The following is an 18,256-nucleotide window of genomic DNA, read 5'->3' on the forward strand; positions in this document are numbered from 1 at the left end:
CCAAAATAACATATATTCTAACTTTTTCATTTATAATACTTAAATTAAGAAAATGACAAGGCAGAAAAGCAAATTTCACATTAAAAAAATTACAAACACACTTTAAGAAATCTATTTTAATTCCAAGAGATTAATCTAGATTGAACAGTATTATTTTCTATTTCTACTTATACTGTAAAGCGAATAGTGAAACTTTCATAATACACGACACAGATTTTTATGTTTCTTTTATAAATGTTACCTTGTTATGTAATATATATTTTCATAAATTATTAATGACCTGGTTCCATTAAAAAAACGTTTCAGCAAATGTGAAAAGAAAATCATATTTGTCAATTCATGATGATTAAAAAAAAAGGGAGATGACACATCCTTCCACAGAAAAAAGTGGATTTACAGACCAGTTCTGACAGCATTTCACATGGTAAAGTATCAAAATGTCTGATAAGCAGCCCCCTTCTCAGGTGGAAAAAAAATTATTTCAACGTGTTCCTCCTTTAAACTGCTCAGTAACCCCAAGTGATTTTTAAATTGGGAGGCAGATTACTGGCAATAAGTTCATCAAATTTAGATCTATCCTGAACAGGCACATTATAGAAATCAAGAACATCTCTGACCCTGCACATCTGGTGAAGCCTGGAGTTAGGCACTGCATGGCCCAAGTCATCAGCTAAACGTGCCAAGAAGCTGAACTTCAGATGAACATCTTCCAGGGAGATGTCCTGCCAATTGTTAGGAACAGATGAACCAAAATCTTCTTTGACATGAGATTCCAAACGACTCTGGAGATCTTCAGGTGGTATGTAAGTTCGGCTTCGTAAGGGTGGACACACCAGAATAGGTTCTTTCTTCACCTCTTCTACTGTCTCAGCCACCACTGGCTGTTTCTCTTTTCTGGAATGATCAAAAACAAATATGTGAATCTTTAGTTCACTGCATTAAAGAAGCTGACCAACAGAAGACCTAATTTTGCCCATCAATCTAAATCAATATACTGCACACTTACTACTCTTCTGGACACTGTTGAGAGAAGAGTTAGCTAGGTCCCTGCCCTTGGAAGTTTATAGTTGAACTAAACTGGCACAAAGAGAAAACAAACACTAATTTCAGATTTTACATGCTATAAGAATTCCCAAGAATGGGTGAAGAAGGTAAATCCTCTGGGATTTCCGGTCCTCCCAGATCCAAACCCAATCTACCTCTCTAACCTCATCTCCCATTAATCTCCTATATACATTCTATGCCTTACCTAAACTAAACTACATTCTGTTTCCCACTTTCCTGATATCACATGTTAGCTCAAGTTATATCCTATCTGAAATAACTATCTTTCATCTCCACTTATAGAAATCTTATTTATCCTTTAAGTCCTGGGACAAAACTCTTCTCTGTCAAGCTTTACTTGATTTCCCCAATCAAGTACAACTGTAAGCTTCTCTGATCTCTCATAGTACTTATTTTTAGTTGAAGTATAATTGATTTACAATGTCATGTTAGTTTCAAGTGTACAGCACAGTGATTCAGTTATATATATATATATATATATATATTCTCTTTCAGATTCTCCTCCTTATAGGTTATTACAAAATAGAGTTCCCTGTGCTACACATTACATCCTTGTTAGTTACCTATTTTATATATAGCAGTGTGTATATGTTAATCCCAACCTCCTAATTTATCCCTCTCCCTCACTTTCCCCTTTGGTAACCATAAGTTTGTTTTCTATGTCTGTAGGTCTATTTCTGCTTTGTAAGTAAGTTCATCTGTATCCTCTTTCTTTTTAAGATTCCACATATATCAGACCACTATATATTGCTCTCAGAGCATACTGCATCCTACCTGAGTTTTAATTTTATTTACATTCTACTTCTCTTACTAGATCAGGGTTTCTCAGCGCAAACATAACTGACATTTTGGACAACTCTTTGCTGTGGGAAGCTATCCTGTTCACTGTAGGTTGCTCAGCAGCATCCCTGGCCTCTACCCACTAAATGCCAGTAGCACTCCTGTCCTCCAGTCATAATAACCAAAAGACATGGTCAAATGTCCCCTGGTGGGCAAAACTGTCCCCGGTTAAGAACCACTGTGCCAGATTATAAACTCCTGAATACGGAGATCTGTTTTATTGATTTTGGGGTCCTTTAAAACTGCTTGTGTAACTATTATTGAGTACATGGGCCAATGTGAAGGAATCTGTCTTGACACATTATTTCAGTGCTTATTTGTTCATAAACTAACTCCTGTCTTCTATGGAGTTGGCATCTGATTGGGATTGGTCATCCCTACAGAAATTGGAGGGCACCAGAAATGAACAATGTCTAGCCAAGAAAATCGTTTGTAACACTATTCATCTGTGCCTACTCAAAGACTCTTCCAGCTATTTATCCCTCTTTCTGCATCAATTCTTTATCAATTTCTCCCTATCTACTAGAGTATCCCCATGACACACAAATATGCTGCAGGATCTCCCATCTTTCAAGGAAATTCTCCCCAGATTCCATGTTCCACTCCAGCTTCCTTTATAACAAAACTTCTCAAAAGAGTTGACTATGCTTATAGTCTCTACTTCCTCACCTCCCATTTTCTCCTCAAACTACTCCAGTCACATCTCATCATAATGAAATGTAATCTATTCCTTTCATCTCAGTAATCTCTTATACCGGCATACCTCATCTTATTGCACTTCGCAGATATTGTGTTTTTTTTAAAGCTGAAGGTTTGTCGCAACCCTGCATCAATCAAGTCTACAGGCGCCATTTTTCCAACAGCATTTGCTCACTTCGTGTCTGTCACATTTTGGGAATTCACAAAATACTTCAAACTTTTTTGATATTATTATATTTGTTACGGTGATGACCAATGATCTTTGATTTACTATTGTAACTGTTTTGGGGTGTCACAAACCATGCTGATACAGACAACAAACTTGATTGATAAATGTTGTGTATGTTCTGACTGCTCCACCAACTGGTTGTTACCTGGTCTCTCTCCCTCTCCTTGACCTCCCTATTCTGAGTCACAACAATACTGAAATTAGGCCAATTAATAACGTTTCATCAGCCTATAAGTGTCCAAGTGAAAGGAATAGTTGCACATCTTTTACTTTAAATCAAAAGCTAGAATGATTAAGCTGAGTGAGGAAGGCATGCTGAAAGCCAAGACAGGCTGAAAGCTAGGCCTCTTGGCCAAACAGTTAGCCAAATTGTGAATGCAATGAAAAAGTTCTTGAAGGAAATTAAAAGTGTTACTCTAGTGAACACACAAATGTTAACAAAGCAAAACAGCCTTATTGCTGATGTGGAGAAAGTTTTAGTGGTCTGGATAGAAGATCAAACCAGCCACAATATTCCCTTAAGTCAAAGCCTAATCCAGAGCAAGGCCCCAACTCTATTCAATTCTATGAAGGCTGAGAAAGGTGAGGAAGCTGCAGAAGAAAAGTCTGACGCTAGCAGAGGCTGGTTCATGAGGCTTAAGGAAAGAAGCTGTCCCCATAACATAAAAGTGCAGGGTGAAGCAGCAAGTAGAAGTTGCAGCAAGTTATCCAGAAAATCTGGCTAAGATAATGAAGGTGGCTACACTAAACAACTGATTTTCCATGTAGACAAAACAGCCTTCTTTTGGAAAATGTCATCTAGGACTTTCATAGCTAGAGAGGAGAAAGTCAATGCCTGGCTTCAAAGCTTCAAAGGACAGGCTGACTCTTGTTAGAGACTCATGTAGCTGGTGACTTCAAGTTAAAACCAACGTTCATTTACCATTCTGAAAATGCTAATGCCCTTAAGAATTATGCTAAATCTACTCTGCTTGTGCTCTATAAATGGAACAACAAAGCCTGGAAGACAGCACATCTGTTTACAACATGGTTTACTGTATATTTGAAGCCCACCGTTGAGACCTACCGCTCAGAAAAAAAGATTCCTTTCAAAATACTACTGCTCATTGACAATGCAACTGGTCACCCAAGAGCTCCCTGATGGAGACGTACGAGATTAATGCTGTTTTCATGTGTGCTAACACAACATCCATTCTGCAGTCCACGGAGCAAGGAGTAATTTTTACTTTCAAGTCTTATTATTTAAGAAACACATTTTGTAAGGCTACAGCTGCCATAGATAACGATTCCACTGACGGATCTGGTCAAAGTCAGTTGAAAACCTTCTGGAAATAATTCATCATTCTAGATGCCATTAAGAATATTCGTGATTCATGGGAAGAGGTAAAATATCAACATAAACAGGAGTTTGGAAGTTTCTAACCCCCACGGATGACTTTCAGGGGTTCAAGACATCAGTGAAGAAGTAATTGCAAATGTAGTAGAAATAGCAAGAGAACTAGAATTAGAAGTGGGCCCTAAAGATGTAACTGAATTGCTGCAATCTCATGATAAAACCCCATCATTGAAGAGTTGCTTCTTATGGATAAGCAAAGAAAATAGTTTCTTGGGATGGAATCTACTCCTGCTAAAGATACTGCGACAATTGCTGAAAAGACAATAAAGGATTTAGAATGTTACAAAAACTTAGTTGATAAAGAAGGCGTAGAGTTTGAGAGAATTGATTCCAATATTGAAAGACGTTCTACTGTGGGTAATATGCTATCAAACAGAATTGCATGCTACAGAAAAATCATCATTCAAGGAATAGTCAATCAATGCCGCCAACTTTGTTGTCTTACACTAAGAAATTGCAAGACACCCCACCCTTCAGCAACCACCACCCTGAACTATGATCAGCCATCAACATCAAGGCAAGACCCTCCACGAGCAAGAAGATTATGACTCTCTAAAGGCTCAGATGATGGTTAGCATTTTTTAGCAATAAAGTATTTTTTTAACTAAGGCATGTATATTGTTTTCTTAGACATAATGTTATTGCACATTAAACACACTACAGTACAGTGTAAGCATAACTTTATGTGCACTGGGAAACCAAAAAATTTGTATAACATGCTTTGAGATCCTCGCTTTATTACAGTGGTCTGAAAACAAACCGCAGTACCTCCAAGATACACACCTGTGCTCTAGTTTTCTTCATAATTTACCACTTTCTGAAATGATATTTGTGCATTTTTTCCTCCGCCATTACATACGCTCTATGAAGACAAAGATTTCGTTTGTCTTATTAACAACTGTATCCCTCACACCTAGATGCCCAGCATATAGTAGACACTCTAGAAATACTTGTTGAATGAGCAAATGAAACAAACTTGAAGGAGATTTGAGAGATAATAATAAATATTAACCAAAATAGAGGGGAAGCTAATAAATGCATAAGCTGATGATAAAAACCCTTTTGGATTGAAGGAGTTTTTGTTTGAAATCTAAGAGGGCATATATTGTTCCCTAAGGTTCCTACAAATTTTGATGTCCTAACACTGAGTCAAATAGACTTACCTTTACAAAACTCCACATGGTATTGTGGGAAAAGCAGTAGATGGGGAGTTAAGAGACCTGGGTTCCAGATCCAGCTCTGTCATAAACTTGCCTTCTGACTTTTAGCAAAATACTCCCTCTCTGTGCGGCCTCAGTTTCCTCTTGCCCAGAGTACTTACGCTCTGAGAAGGGACTTTGTTTCCGCTGTTGTATCCTACTTAGAGAAATACTGGGCCAGGACAGCTGTCTAAAAACCATTTGCTGAGTGAATCAATGAACGAACAAAACGAGGAGGTTACACTTCATCTCTGAATCTTGCTTGTGAAGAAATATACCCCGCAAATGAAGTTAGTTCATGGAGTACTTTCACATTCACGTTCCTGAGCTGCTCGTCCCAAATGAGTCACTTGTTTCCTGACACCACACTACACTCTGTGTCTGGAACACACGGTCAGTACGGTTTACTCAATAAATTAACGAGGGAAGTGGAAGGGTAAGGGGGTGGTATTTCGGTTCTAAGATGAGTAAACTGAGGCCAAAAGAAGTGACGGGACCCCACCGCTCGCGGAAACCAGCGCTGAAGCTTCTGAGCTCAGAACCCTAACTCACTTTCCTGCCCCTTCCCTGGTGGCGCAGGACCAGGGTACCGTCTTAGTTCATCCTTCTCAGTTTCTCTCCTTACTTTCCGTTAGCATGACCCACCGTCTAACCTTCCACTTTACCTGAATCGAGACCAAAATTCTCTGCGTGGCGCCCCTGAGACTATCCACGTGAAGCTTCTTCTGGCAACGCCGGACACCCAGAGCGCCGCCATGTTCCATGAGAGCTTCAGGACAGCTCCGCCCCCAGCCGGCAGTGACGCCGCAAGATCAGCCAATCAAATGTAAGCTTAGTGGCAGGTGTTCCCTTTTTTCCTCGGTTAAGACTCACCAGCGGCTCCCTCACCCTTTGTACTCCGGGAAGTGTAGTTCGGTAGCCATTGCCAGGGGAGGCTGGACCCAGGAGCTCTCTCGTAGCATGACGGGAGTTGTAGTTGAGGGGCCTCCCGGGAAGGTTCCGGGTGACGCCTTCTGGTCCGGGGGCGGGCGAGCATAGCGCTCTTTGGCTGAAAGCAGCAGGAACGGGCAACCGGGAGGAGGCTCCAGCGAGGCCTGAAAGCGGCGCAGCCAGGCAGGGGAGGGGTTTCGGGGTGGGGGCGGCCAAGTAGCGCATCTGACATGCTGCTGGGGTCGTGACCGCTCGGGGACCGAGGCAGGACCTGGCCAGATCCAGCCTGGAGGCCTCGCCTTCTTCGGGCCTAATCTTCAGCGGCCGGGTAGGCCTTGCCAGAGGCTCCTTTTCGTGCGGCCACCCCGTATTCCTGCCCTGATTTTCTGTCCGAGAGATGGCCTCGCCTAGCCCCCCGCCAGAGCCAAAGGTAAGTCGCCCCTCAGGGTATCCCCGTTCTCTCGCCGTTCCGAGCTAGGCCACGCCACCGCCCCCCCACCTCTCGGGTCGCGGTCTTGAGGGCCAGCGCGGTGCGGTGAAGTACCCCCTGGTACACTGGGGTGCCGTTCGCGATCAAACTGCCCACTGGCTCCGTTTTTCAAGAGCGACTTGATAAATCAGCTAAAGAAAATTGGTAATGCTCCAAACTAGCGTTTTCATTTACGAATGTTTCCAGGTGAGGTATCTTTTTTGATCCTCGCCTGTGTCTTCTACACCTGCCGAGATGCCTGGACCCAAAGTAGACGGTTAGAGAAATTTGAATTGAAACGGGTCTCAAGGCAGTGCTTGTAGAGAATCGAGCGGGGCAATGAGGTGCAGGAAACTTGGGAAGGCCTTGGGGCAGCTTACTAAGATTCAAATATTAGGGCATAATTAGTAAATCAGAAAGCCTTATCCTTAGGTTCCTCACTACAGAGGACAAAGATCCAGCTCAGTTATCCTCTAATTTGAGGTGCCTGTCTGAATTCTGTCGGTTCCCAGAATTGGGCCCCATTTGGAACTCTTAGTATCATGTTCCTCCTAGCCTACCCGGCCCTGACAAGTGACTGTTTCTGCTACTTTCGGTGGTAGAATTGTCCTTGAGACAAGAACTGACTACAGAAATCATACTGTTTCAGGGGTTGCTGACATTTGAGGATGTGGCTGTGTTTTTTACCCAGGAGGAGTGGGATTATCTGGATCCAGCTCAGAGAAGCCTGTATAAAGATGTCATGATGGAGAATTATGGAAACCTGGTCTCACTGGGTAAGAATCTGCTGTTTCTCTGATTAAAATATCTAAGAAACTATAAGAAATCAGAACACTTGAACTAGCACCGTACCAAACTGCTTTGTTCCAAAGTTCTGATTCAAACCTTTCAGCCATGGATTGTTTCCATGACTCTCATCCCTACCATTCTTGCAATGACCAAAATACAAGCTTTTCTGGCTTCCTGTCTTCGTAATCTCATTCCCATATTGCTCTGTACTTTCCCTCCTGGCTCATCCTCCCACTGCTTTCCTCCCACCCCTTTTCACTCTGCCTTCTGGAGCCCCTGTTCCTCTTCACATAATGTTCCCTACCCCTCCTGGCCTTAACTGAAACCTGGCACTTTCCCAAGGACACCACTTCTCTGGCAGGGGCTGCTTATTCTCCTACATCCTCTTCCTTCCTCTCATCCTTTGTCTCAAGGCTGAAAGGGAAAAATAATTGTTCTCCTAACTTTTCAGTGCTGTTCCCAAAGCATTCGTTTTCCACCTTCAAACACAGTTTCTTTCTTTTGAGGTCTCAGCTGTCTTGCCCTACCCTCTCAATTCCTTTTCACTCATCTGTCAACTTTTTTGGTTCCTCACACATAGATTTTGTCACATTTCAGAATCTTCTCTTTGCTAACCCATACCATCGATCATGCTGTCATTACTTCAGCCTCACTGTATCTTGACCATATTGTCTTCAGGGACCCTGCTTTCCATTTTTATTCAGCACCTCACATCAATGATCATACCCTCAATTTTGTCATTACAGGCAAATCTTAAACCCCAATATCTTATACTTTGACCAATATCTTATTTTTGTTCAGGCAATAGATGTTTATTGACTATAACTAAACAGGGGTTACCAAAACAGACATGATCTCTGCCCACGTGGAGCTTACTGTAAATTCTTACCTGTCTACTTTTCCTACCAAACCTATTTATTCTTTTTTTTTTTTAAATAAATTTATTTATTTATTTATTTATTTTTGGCTGCGTTGGGTCTTCGTTGCTGTGGGTGGGCTTTCTCTAGTTGCGGCGAGCAGGGACTACTCTTTGTTGCGGTGCGCGGGCTTCTTATTGTGGTGGCTTCTCTTGTTGCAGAGCACGGGCTCTAGGCACGTGGGCTTCAGTCGTTGTGGCACACGGGTTCAGTAGTTGTGGCGCACGGGCTTAGTTGCTCCATGGCATGTGGGATCTTCCTGGATCAGGGATTGAACCCATGTGCCCTGCATTGGCAGGCAGAGTCTTAACCACTGCTCCACCAGGGAAGTCCAAACCTATTTATTCTTAATCTTTCCTGTTCCTTGACTTCGTTTTTCCCCCAGACTCTCCATCCCCTCCTGACTTCACCTCGTCTAATCCATGGACCTATATATAAAATGATCACCAGCATGCTCTCTTGCCACCTTGTCATTATGTTCTACCCATTCTGCAAACTTCAAATCCTGTACTGATTATAAAATCTGCCTTTACTTTTCTCCTACCTAAGTTGCTAAACACAGCTAGAGAAATTTTTTATCCGAACGGATTGGTGCCCTGTATATATACATGGCTTTTCTTTCTTCTAGCCTCCACTGGGTTTTTACATTTCAGCTAATTTTTTATCATGGATTTGCTCATGCCCCTGTTCCTTTTAGTGACTATTCCAAAAACTTAGAGAGTTTTCCTTGGGTCCATCACTCAGTGGTGGACCTCACCTTCTGTTTCACAGAGAAGATAGTGGCCACTACACATGAACTCTCAAGTTTTCTGCCCCTCATTGCACAGTTAAGGTTGCCTGTCTTCTCACATTCTCCAAGAATTTATCAGTCTTTTTTTTTTTTCTTATAGTTTCAGTCTCTATTCTTTCTCCCCTGGTACCTTTATTCTGATGATAGATATGTTCGTGGCTCTAGAACTCCCCTTTGAGCCACAGTCTCTCTTGCTGCTCCCTGTAACCTACTACTTGTTTGCTTCACAGCCAGATTTTTGTAAGAGTAGTTAAGGTGTGTTCTCTACTTCTTTACCTCCCATTATCTCTAATCCCCTTTTTGTGCCTCTACCACTTGCGTTCAGTTGTTTAACATTGGTCTATAATAACCCAATTATCAAATGCAGTAGACTCTTTTTGGACTGTATTTAATTCTTCTCTATAGATATTTGCAACTTTTTATTGCTTCCTTCTATTGCCTTGCATTCTCAGACTTCCTCTCAGACTATATACCTTCTTTGGCAGACCTTATTTACACTCAGGTCATCAGCTACTGCTATGTGATGGTAAGTCCCAAATCTTAATCTCTACTTAAGAGAGGCAGTATGGAGCCTAACTGTCCAAGTAAAAATCCTGATTCCACCACTTACTAGCCTTGTGACTATAGGTGAATTACTTAACCTTTCTGTGCCTGTTTCTTTTTTTTTTTTTAATATAAAATGGAAATAATAATAGCACTTACCTCTTAGGATTATTGTGAGCATTAACTCAGTTAATATATGTAAAGCATTTAGGACACTGACCAGCATGTAGTAAGTACAATATAAACGTCAATTGTTATCTTCATCATCATTGTCATTATCTTCTCTGTTGATCCAACTTCTTAGTCATCTCCTTTTGAAGACCACATAAATAACGCAGATAATCCACTAAGATCTCAAGGGCCTCCTCTTCAGAATTAAGTACTCCTTTCTCTGTGCTATCTTGTATACGCTTCCATTGTTGAATTTATTACAGTGTACTATAATCATTATGTTATTTCTCTAAACAGACTGATCTTCAAGAGGACAGTAACTGTATTTTTTTTTCATTTGATTTCTCCAGCACTTAGCACAGAGCCAGGCATGTATTATATGCTTCTTAAATATTTGGGTGACTGAGTGAATATAATTAAGACTCATTATCTTTTGACAAAATTATTGCATTAGCCTGTAAACTAGCCCTGTGCTTCCAGTCTCCCTTTATTCTAATATGTTCTGTTTACTGCCACCAAAGTGATTTTGTGTTACTTAACTGCTTATAGCTTTTGGTGATTTCTGACAGCTTAAAGGATAAAAATCTTAATTTTTTGTCCTACATACTAGCACCTCCTTATATAGCCCCTGCCTAGCTTTCTAACCTCATCTGTTATTTCCAGGATACCACTTCAGTCTCCAGCCATGTCAGGCTAGGTATTTTTTTCCATTTAGCTATAGTATCTCCGAGTCACTGACAGCTTTTTCCACCCATATGGTGTCCTGGTTGATAATACCAGGCAAATGCCCAGCCTTGCCTGTGCCTAGTACTGTAAAATGGCAGTGAGCCCATCTGTGATCTCCTACTTTTAGGCTCTCTTCTTTATTGTAGCTGAAATACAGCTTTTCATCAGTTATTATTTCTCCCCCCACAATCTTTTCGTCCTCCTCTGTAAACTCTATATCCATCCCCTTGATGAGTGCTCCCTTGATGAGAGATTACGATTACTAAACTATTCCACTATAGTGTTTTCCTCCACTTCATCCTGTTGCTCTACTTAACACAACTCATCTAGCTTTGTAATTTTGCCTCTTCAGTCATACCTATCCTTTCTATTTTTCTTTAAAAACTTTAAGAACTATATTGATGATACAGCTGACAGCTTGATCTCTTAGTTCTTGATCTTTCAGTTCTTTCAGCTAAAGTAGACTTCTTTGGTTTTAATGACTTATCGCCAGACAACTTGAGCCAGATTGGACCTTGACAGAATTGGGAATTGCTGTACCTATAAGACCTTAAATTCATCGTTTTCCTCCTTTAATTACAGTCTCTTTCCAATTATTTGTTCAACTACTCATTCATTCGATAAATAATTATAAAGCACTGTGCTAGGCCTAGGAATGCAAGTCCTTCCCCATTCTCTCATTCTTTTACCTAGAAAACTGAGAGGCAACTGTCTACTCTAGAAAAATTAGCTATGACCAGAGGATGGGAACATACAAGCACGGCAGATACCTCAGAAGGTGGTTATAGCTACCAAGCCCAGGTCTAATGGCTAGTCATTTCTAGGCTGCCATGTGTGGAAGCCTAGACTCACTTATTTTACCTGTCTTTCTGTTTGACCTATTTGTTTTCATGCCAGTGCCTCTCTGTTTTATTTACATCAGCAATACATTATATTTCATGTCTGGTAAGATTAAGTCACTCATATTCTCTTTCAGGGTATACAGTTGACCTTTGAACAACACGGGTTTGAAATGCTTGAGTTCTCTTATAAATTACTTTTTTTCACTAAATATGTAGTACAGTACTACACAGTTTGTGGTTGGTTGAATCTGCGGGTGCAGAACCATGGATATGGAGGGCCAACTGTAAAGTTATATGTGGATTTTCAACAGTGTGGAGGGTCAGTGCCCCTAACCCTCGTGTTGTTCAAGGGTCAACTGTACTTAACTAGTTTTCTGCATTCTTCTGGTTGAAATTTAGATTACTTGGAGTTTTTTAACTGGCTCGTGGGATTTTTGTTGGAATACAGTTAGGTTTGTTGGTTGGTTTGGGAAGAAATAAGATCCTTATAATGTTGAATCTCTTTGGCAATTTGGTTGACTCTATTTAATTGTCTATGTCCTTCAGAAAAATTGTATGGATTATTTTTATGAATCTTGCATTTCTTGTAGATACATTCCTAGGTTTTATGGTTTTTATTATCATGAAGAGCATATTTTATTTTTCTATAATATTTACTAACTGGTTATTCTTGGTAGTAAGAACCAGTATTTGTTTTATATGTTAGTCCTGTCATCACTATTATATTTCATTTAATTCTTTTAGGAATTTTGGGTAGGCATTCATATCATCTGCAAATAATGTAATTTTGTATTATTCCTTTGAGTAAAACCCTGGAACAATATCCACTGGGTAAACATTATGAAGAAACTTTACCTTCTCAAAAAAGAACTTACAATCCAATGGAAAAGACAAACAGTTAAAAGTACAGTGTTATAATACTATAATGCAGTCATGGACAAGGGCTGGTGATCAAAAACAGAGCGCTTAAATCGTCTGTTGGACTAAGTGAAGGCTTTGTAGAGGAACTGTTGCTTTGCACTGAATCTTAAAGAGAAACCAAGAGTTTCCCAAGTAAACAATGTTGGTGGACATTTCATAAATGAGATATGCAAAGAAATGGCATAAAAGACTAAAGCACAAGCAATTTGCCCACTTGAAGTGTGAGAGCATGGGTAGGAGGGTGAATTAAAGCTTAAGAGACCTCATGAAGTGCTGAGCATCATTGTGTAAAGAGATTTGATTTGATTTTAGAGATAATGGAGTGCTAGTGAATCTGTAGGTGGTGACATGATTAGAATTCCATTTTATGAAAATCTCTCTGGATTCAGTGAAATAGATACAGCCTAAAGACAAGAGCCAAGGATTATTAGATGGCTTTTGCAATAATCCAAGGAAATTTAAGTGGCAGTATTCAGAGGGTGTGTATATAGAGCAAGATAAGGATGTAAACATGGGTAACAATAACCTTAAACAGTTGACAAAGGAAGAGAAATACATGAGGGAAATGTATTAGAAAAGGGCAAAGAAAAGAAGTAGGGAGGGAACTAGAATATAATAGCATAGAAACCAAAAACAGTGTCAAGAAACAGGAACAGTCCACAGTATCAGATGCTGCTGAGTAAAATATGGACTAAAAATGTCCATTGTATTTGTTACTTGAGAGTCATTGGTGATTTAATGAGAAGTTTCTCTAGATTCTGGAAACAGAAACCAGATTTTAGAGTAGGTTGTAGAATAGATTGAATGGAAAGAGGCTGGTCATTGAAAACATAGGAAATGGAGAGGTACAGTGTTAAGATTTTTTTCAAAGCTTGGGTTTCATCTAGAAAAGGATTTCAGGTTCAGGATAAAGTTGGATATATTTGTATGTTGGTAGGAAGGTGTCAATGGGGAATACAGATTGAAGAAAGAGGAAGAAATGGTAATAATTGAACGAGTGCCCAGAGGCAAGTGGGATCAAGAGAGAGTAGATGAATTAGCCTTGGATAAGAATGGGATATATCTTCATGTACCACTGAAGGTAATTTTATAGGTAGGAGGTAGAATGGTGAGGGAGTTCTCTCATCCTTTTTCATTGAGTGAAAGAAAACACAGTGTACTGAAAGTGAATTTGAGAGAGAGCACTGTAAGTAGACTTAAGCAGAAATAAAGTTTCTTAGGGGAATAAGAAGAAGTTTTTTTGGAATAAAATGACTGGTTTGAAGTAAGTGAAAAGAAAATTCAAAGATGACTCCACAGTTAGAAGACTAGAAAATTGAAAGAAAAGAGGAAGTCTAAAAAGGGAAATTGTTTAGGGCCAAATATAAATTTGCTGGTGATGCAATCTTCTCATGGAGTTATCCAACAGGCAGCAAGAGACAGAAAATCAGGGAAGAAGTCAGAGGCAGACTTAAGTGTCCTCTATGCCGCTCTGTTATATCATAGACCATTATGTTATCTTTCTTCCAACGCATGCAAGATTATCATTTCTCAGATGTCATGCAGACTCTCAGTTGGAAACAGATGGTTCCAACTTGTGTCTTATATCTTTAAAGGCATGAGAATTATGTATACTTGAAGAATGTAGTATTTGTGGTAGATGAAGTCATAAGCTACCACAGACTGTTCTTTTTCTTAATTTCTTCCATTAGCTCTAACCATGTTCCTTTTGGGGTTTTTTTTTCTGTTTTTCTATATCAGAGTCCATGTCACTTCAACCCAGTTTTTTAAAAGCCATTTTGTCTCTTGATGTAGGAGCTATTTTACTTAATATTTTCTTTACCATATTATATTCTTTCTCCATTTGTACTTGTCACCCATTCCATTTGGTAGGGGGCTTCTTGCCTTATCTCTAAATCCTAACTCATTATACAATGCCTGCAATGCTTTTGATCACAATAAATAAATTCTTATTAATGAATGAATTGTTGTTTCCCCTGGTTTTTGTCTTTTATCCTTCTCAGCATCATTTTATATGTTCTTTTATGTCAGTTATTTAGTTTATTCACATTCCCATGATGCTACCTCATCCTAAATTTTCCTGAACCTACTGTTTTCTTCCCATGTTATCCTTTCTTCCTTGATAGGCTAGTTTATCCTGCCACTACTTGTTTTACTTCTTTGTTTGCCCATCTTACCTTGAATAATTTGTTGTTGATTTATCAGCCCTTTCTCCTTTCTCCTACTGATGCATTTTGTGCCTCGTAAACACTCTTTTCATACCCTTTCTCCAAGAAAAACATTTCATTTTATCAGATAACTAATACTAAATAAATATTTATATAGCTTGTACTATTTGCCAGGTAGTTCTAAATGCTTTATGTATATGAACTAATGTAATCATCACAAGGATGCTGTGATGTAGTAAACTACATTTTATGCATATAGTAGATCATTTATCTTAATTATCTTATTTTTCTGACAGTTTCTCCTTGCTGGCAAAGAGCTAGGCTGATGTGTCTATTTTCCATTTATTATTCCAGATGTTTTGAACAGAGATAAAGATGAGGAGCCAACTGTGAAACAAGAAATTGAGGAAATTGAGGAAGAAGTGGAACCACAGGGTGTAATAGTTACAAGAATCAAAAGTGAAATTGACCAGGATCCTATGGGTAGAGAAACCTTTGAACTTGTTGGTAGGTTAGATAAACAGAGAGGAATCTTCTTATGGGAAATACCAAGGGAATCTTTGACCCAGGAACAAAGAATGTTCAGAGGAAACACTAGCATTATCCGTAAGAGACCAAATTCAGAAGAGAAATGTCATAAATGTGAAGAATGTGGAAAGGGTTTTGTCCGCAAGGCTCATTTCATTCAACATCAAAGGGTCCATACGGGAGAAAAACCTTTTCAATGTAATGAATGCGGGAAAAGTTTCAGTCGCAGTTCATTTGTTATTGAACATCAGAGAATTCACACTGGGGAAAGGCCCTATGAGTGTAATTACTGTGGAAAAACCTTTAGTGTGAGCTCAACCCTTATTAGACATCAGAGAATCCACACTGGAGAGAGACCCTATCAGTGTAACCAATGTAAACAGAGCTTCAGCCAGAGAAGAAGCCTTGTTAAACATCAAAGGATTCACACAGGTGAGAAACCCCATAAATGTAGTGACTGTGGGAAAGCCTTCAGTTGGAAGTCACACCTGATTGAACATCAGAGAACTCATACTGGTGAGAAACCCTATCACTGTACCAAATGTAAGAAAAGCTTTAGTCGAAATTCATTACTTGTTGAACATCAGAGAATTCACACTGGGGAAAGACCCCATAAATGTGGTGAATGTGGGAAAGCCTTTAGATTAAGTACATACCTTATACAACACCAAAAAATCCACACTGGTGAGAAGCCTTTTCTTTGTATTGAATGTGGAAAAAGCTTCAGTCGGAGCTCATTCCTTATTGAACATCAGAGGATCCATACAGGTGAAAGACCTTATCAGTGCAAAGAGTGTGGGAAAAGCTTCAGTCAACTTTGCAACCTTACTCGTCATCAGAGAATTCATACAGGGGACAAACCCCATAAATGTGAGGAATGTGGAAAAGCCTTTAGTAGAAGCTCAGGTCTTATTCAGCATCAGAGAATCCACACCAGAGAGAAGACTTATTCATACAATGAAACTAAGGAAAGTTTTGATCCAAATTGCAGTCTTATTATACAGCAGGAAGTCTACCCTAAGGAAAAATCTTATAAATGTGATGAATGTGGGAAAACTTTTAGTGTCAGTGCTCATCTTGTACAACATCAAAGAATCCACACTGGTGAAAAGCCCTACCTATGTACTGTATGTGGGAAAAGCTTCAGTCGGAGCTCATTTCTTATTGAACACCAGAGAATCCACACTGGTGAGAGACCCTATCTGTGCAGACAGTGTGGCAAAAGTTTTAGTCAACTCTGTAATCTTATTCGACATCAGGGTGTTCACACAGGTAATAAACCCCATAAATGTGATGAATGTGGGAAGGCCTTTAGCCGGAACTCAGGCCTTATTCAGCATCAGAGAATACACACAGGAGAAAAACCTTATAAGTGTGAGAAGTGTGACAAAAGTTTCAGTCAACAGCGCAGCCTTGTCAACCATCAGAAGATCCATGCAGAGGTGAAAATTCAAGAAACCCACGAATGTGATGCTTGTGGGGAAGCCTTCAATTGCCATATATCTCTTATTCAGCATCAAAAATTGCACACTACGTGGATGCAGTAAACGTAGAGAAATACTTAAGCTTGGTTTGACTTGAGACCAGCTACCCAAGTGCAGTTTCAGTATGGCTCAACGTGAGTCAAGAGTTAGTGATAAAGCAGGTTCTCTTTGGCCTCAGGCAAATGGTTTCTAAAGATTCTGTGAATAATAGGCAGCTGCCCACAGGCAGTTGAAGACTTCCATTACTCTTTGTTTTGATGATCATAGAGAAAGACTCAGTAATTCAGGCATCTTTCTTTTACAAATCTTTCAGCAGAGAGGTTAAACCCAGGTTCAGAGCACTTAGTTATAATTAATAAAGGGAGAAGAACAAAGTTACATTGGCGTAAGGGAGTCGGAAGCAGCTGATGTTAGAAAACTAGCATAATTTCTCAGAGTCCTCTGGCACCATAATATATGGTGGTTCTTTCAGTTCCATGGTATGTTTGGCTATGCATGCCAAAGTCCAATACTTAAGCATATGCTTAAGTTTTCAAGGAAACAAAACCCCCATTTTTTAAAAAACTGGCATCCAAAGCTTTTGTCATTGTCTAATCCAGTTGTTTGGCATGTGGGTTAAAGGCAGTTCCAATGCCATGTGGTTCCCAGATCTGTGAAATGAGTGGACCATTAATTTTACATATAAAGTAAATGTACAGATTATGTGAGTAATTAACAAACCTAGCAAAGGTGTTACCAAGGAGCCTTTGGGAGTGCCTTTTCTTTTTTCCCAAGATGGGCCCAAAAAGGTGGAGGAAGACACTGTTCTTTTTGTGCCCTCCAATCTGTGAAAGATATTTGTAGTCCTAGACAAATTAAATCTTATTCCTCCATTACCAGTAGCATGTGAAAGTGTAAATATTTTGATTACCAAGAGTTGGAAATAAAAAGACCTGGAGTCTATGCTAGGAAGCTGAGATATTTTGGTATTGCTTTGATTTTTTATGGTAACTAGACTTTGCATGCAATTTTAAAATCCTTATTTCTGGTTCTAGGGCTTCCCTTAGTTAATGGTTATTATAAACCTATTAATTCATCTCTTCTAATCATTAAACCTGTTTTGTTTTTTGCTTTGTGTAAGAGTTATTTGTTACTCTAGTGTAAAATCTATCCTGTCAAATATATTACAGCATTTAAAAATTAGAATCAAGTATTTAAAGGAAGTTGCTCTCACTTGTTCTACCTCTGACTCGTTACCTTTTCTGGGATAGTTCAATTAAGGTTAAATCCAGGTTCTTTAGTTCCTGAGTATATAATTCCAAATCACCAGCAGTCGGTAATTCTAATTTCCTAACAGTTTAAGCAAAAGACCTCACTTTCTCCTATAACCTAGACATTCTAAACATCACCTCCAAACTTTCATCTTCCCATCTCTGAATACGTGCGTATGTGTGTGTGCATGCACACGTAAATGTGGATGTTATGGTATGTGTAGAAATACGCTTCTTTGTACACTTCCTTATTCAAATTAAGTACTCATAGTTACCATATAGTTAACTTTTCAAAACAGA

At 39.5% G+C, this 18,256-nt stretch overlaps 2 protein-coding genes across 4 annotated transcripts; one reads left to right on the forward strand and one right to left on the reverse strand.

Moving 5' to 3' along the window:
• Window positions 1–125: 125 nt before the first annotated feature.
• On the reverse strand, window positions 126–6,212 carry MRPL50 (mitochondrial ribosomal protein L50). Its single transcript, XM_059926512.1, has 2 exons — window positions 6,094–6,212; window positions 126–894 (listed from the first exon to the last, which is right to left on the reverse strand). The coding sequence occupies exons 1-2, from the start codon at window positions 6,183–6,185 to the stop codon at window positions 507–509; spliced, it is 480 nt and encodes a 159-aa protein (XP_059782495.1). The 5' UTR covers window positions 6,186–6,212; the 3' UTR covers window positions 126–506.
• Window positions 6,213–6,431: 219 nt separating this feature from the next.
• On the forward strand, window positions 6,432–17,813 carry ZNF189 (zinc finger protein 189). Of its 3 annotated transcripts, none has more exons than XM_059925198.1 (3): window positions 6,432–6,788; window positions 7,477–7,603; window positions 15,049–17,813. In XM_059925198.1, the coding sequence occupies exons 1-3, from the start codon at window positions 6,756–6,758 to the stop codon at window positions 16,767–16,769; spliced, it is 1,881 nt and encodes a 626-aa protein (XP_059781181.1). In that variant the 5' UTR covers window positions 6,432–6,755; the 3' UTR covers window positions 16,770–17,813. The 3 variants fall into 3 exon arrangements, with proteins under 3 accessions (XP_059781181.1, XP_059781182.1, XP_059781183.1); XM_059925199.1 differs by having other exon boundaries at window positions 6,433–6,788; window positions 7,519–7,603; XM_059925200.1 differs by having other exon boundaries at window positions 6,433–6,788; window positions 7,522–7,603.
• Window positions 17,814–18,256: the final 443 nt, after the last annotated feature.

The sequence above is a fragment of the Balaenoptera ricei genome, chromosome 6 (assembly GCF_028023285.1).
Source record: "Balaenoptera ricei isolate mBalRic1 chromosome 6, mBalRic1.hap2, whole genome shotgun sequence".
In the NCBI taxonomy this organism is placed as follows: Eukaryota; Metazoa; Chordata; class Mammalia; order Artiodactyla; family Balaenopteridae; genus Balaenoptera; species Balaenoptera ricei.

What these genes read in the sequence shown, in the direction of transcription:
- MRPL50 (XM_059926512.1), bottom strand. Translation starts at nt 6,185, where the DNA reads ATGGCGGCGCTCTGGGTGTCCGGCGTTGCCAGAAGAAGCTTCACGTGG. An exon ending in GAATTTTGGTCTCGATTCAG is followed by an intron (nt 895 to 6,093) that starts GTAAAGTGGAAG and finishes TGATCATTCCAG; the next exon opens with AAAAGAGAAACAGCCAGTGG.
- ZNF189 (XM_059925198.1), top strand. Translation starts at nt 6,756, where the DNA reads ATGGCCTCGCCTAGCCCCCCGCCAGAGCCAAAG. An exon ending in GCCCCCCGCCAGAGCCAAAG is followed by an intron (nt 6,789 to 7,476) that starts GTAAGTCGCCCC and finishes ATACTGTTTCAG; the next exon opens with GGGTTGCTGACATTTGAGGA. An exon ending in TGGAAACCTGGTCTCACTGG is followed by an intron (nt 7,604 to 15,048) that starts GTAAGAATCTGC and finishes TTATTATTCCAG; the next exon opens with ATGTTTTGAACAGAGATAAA.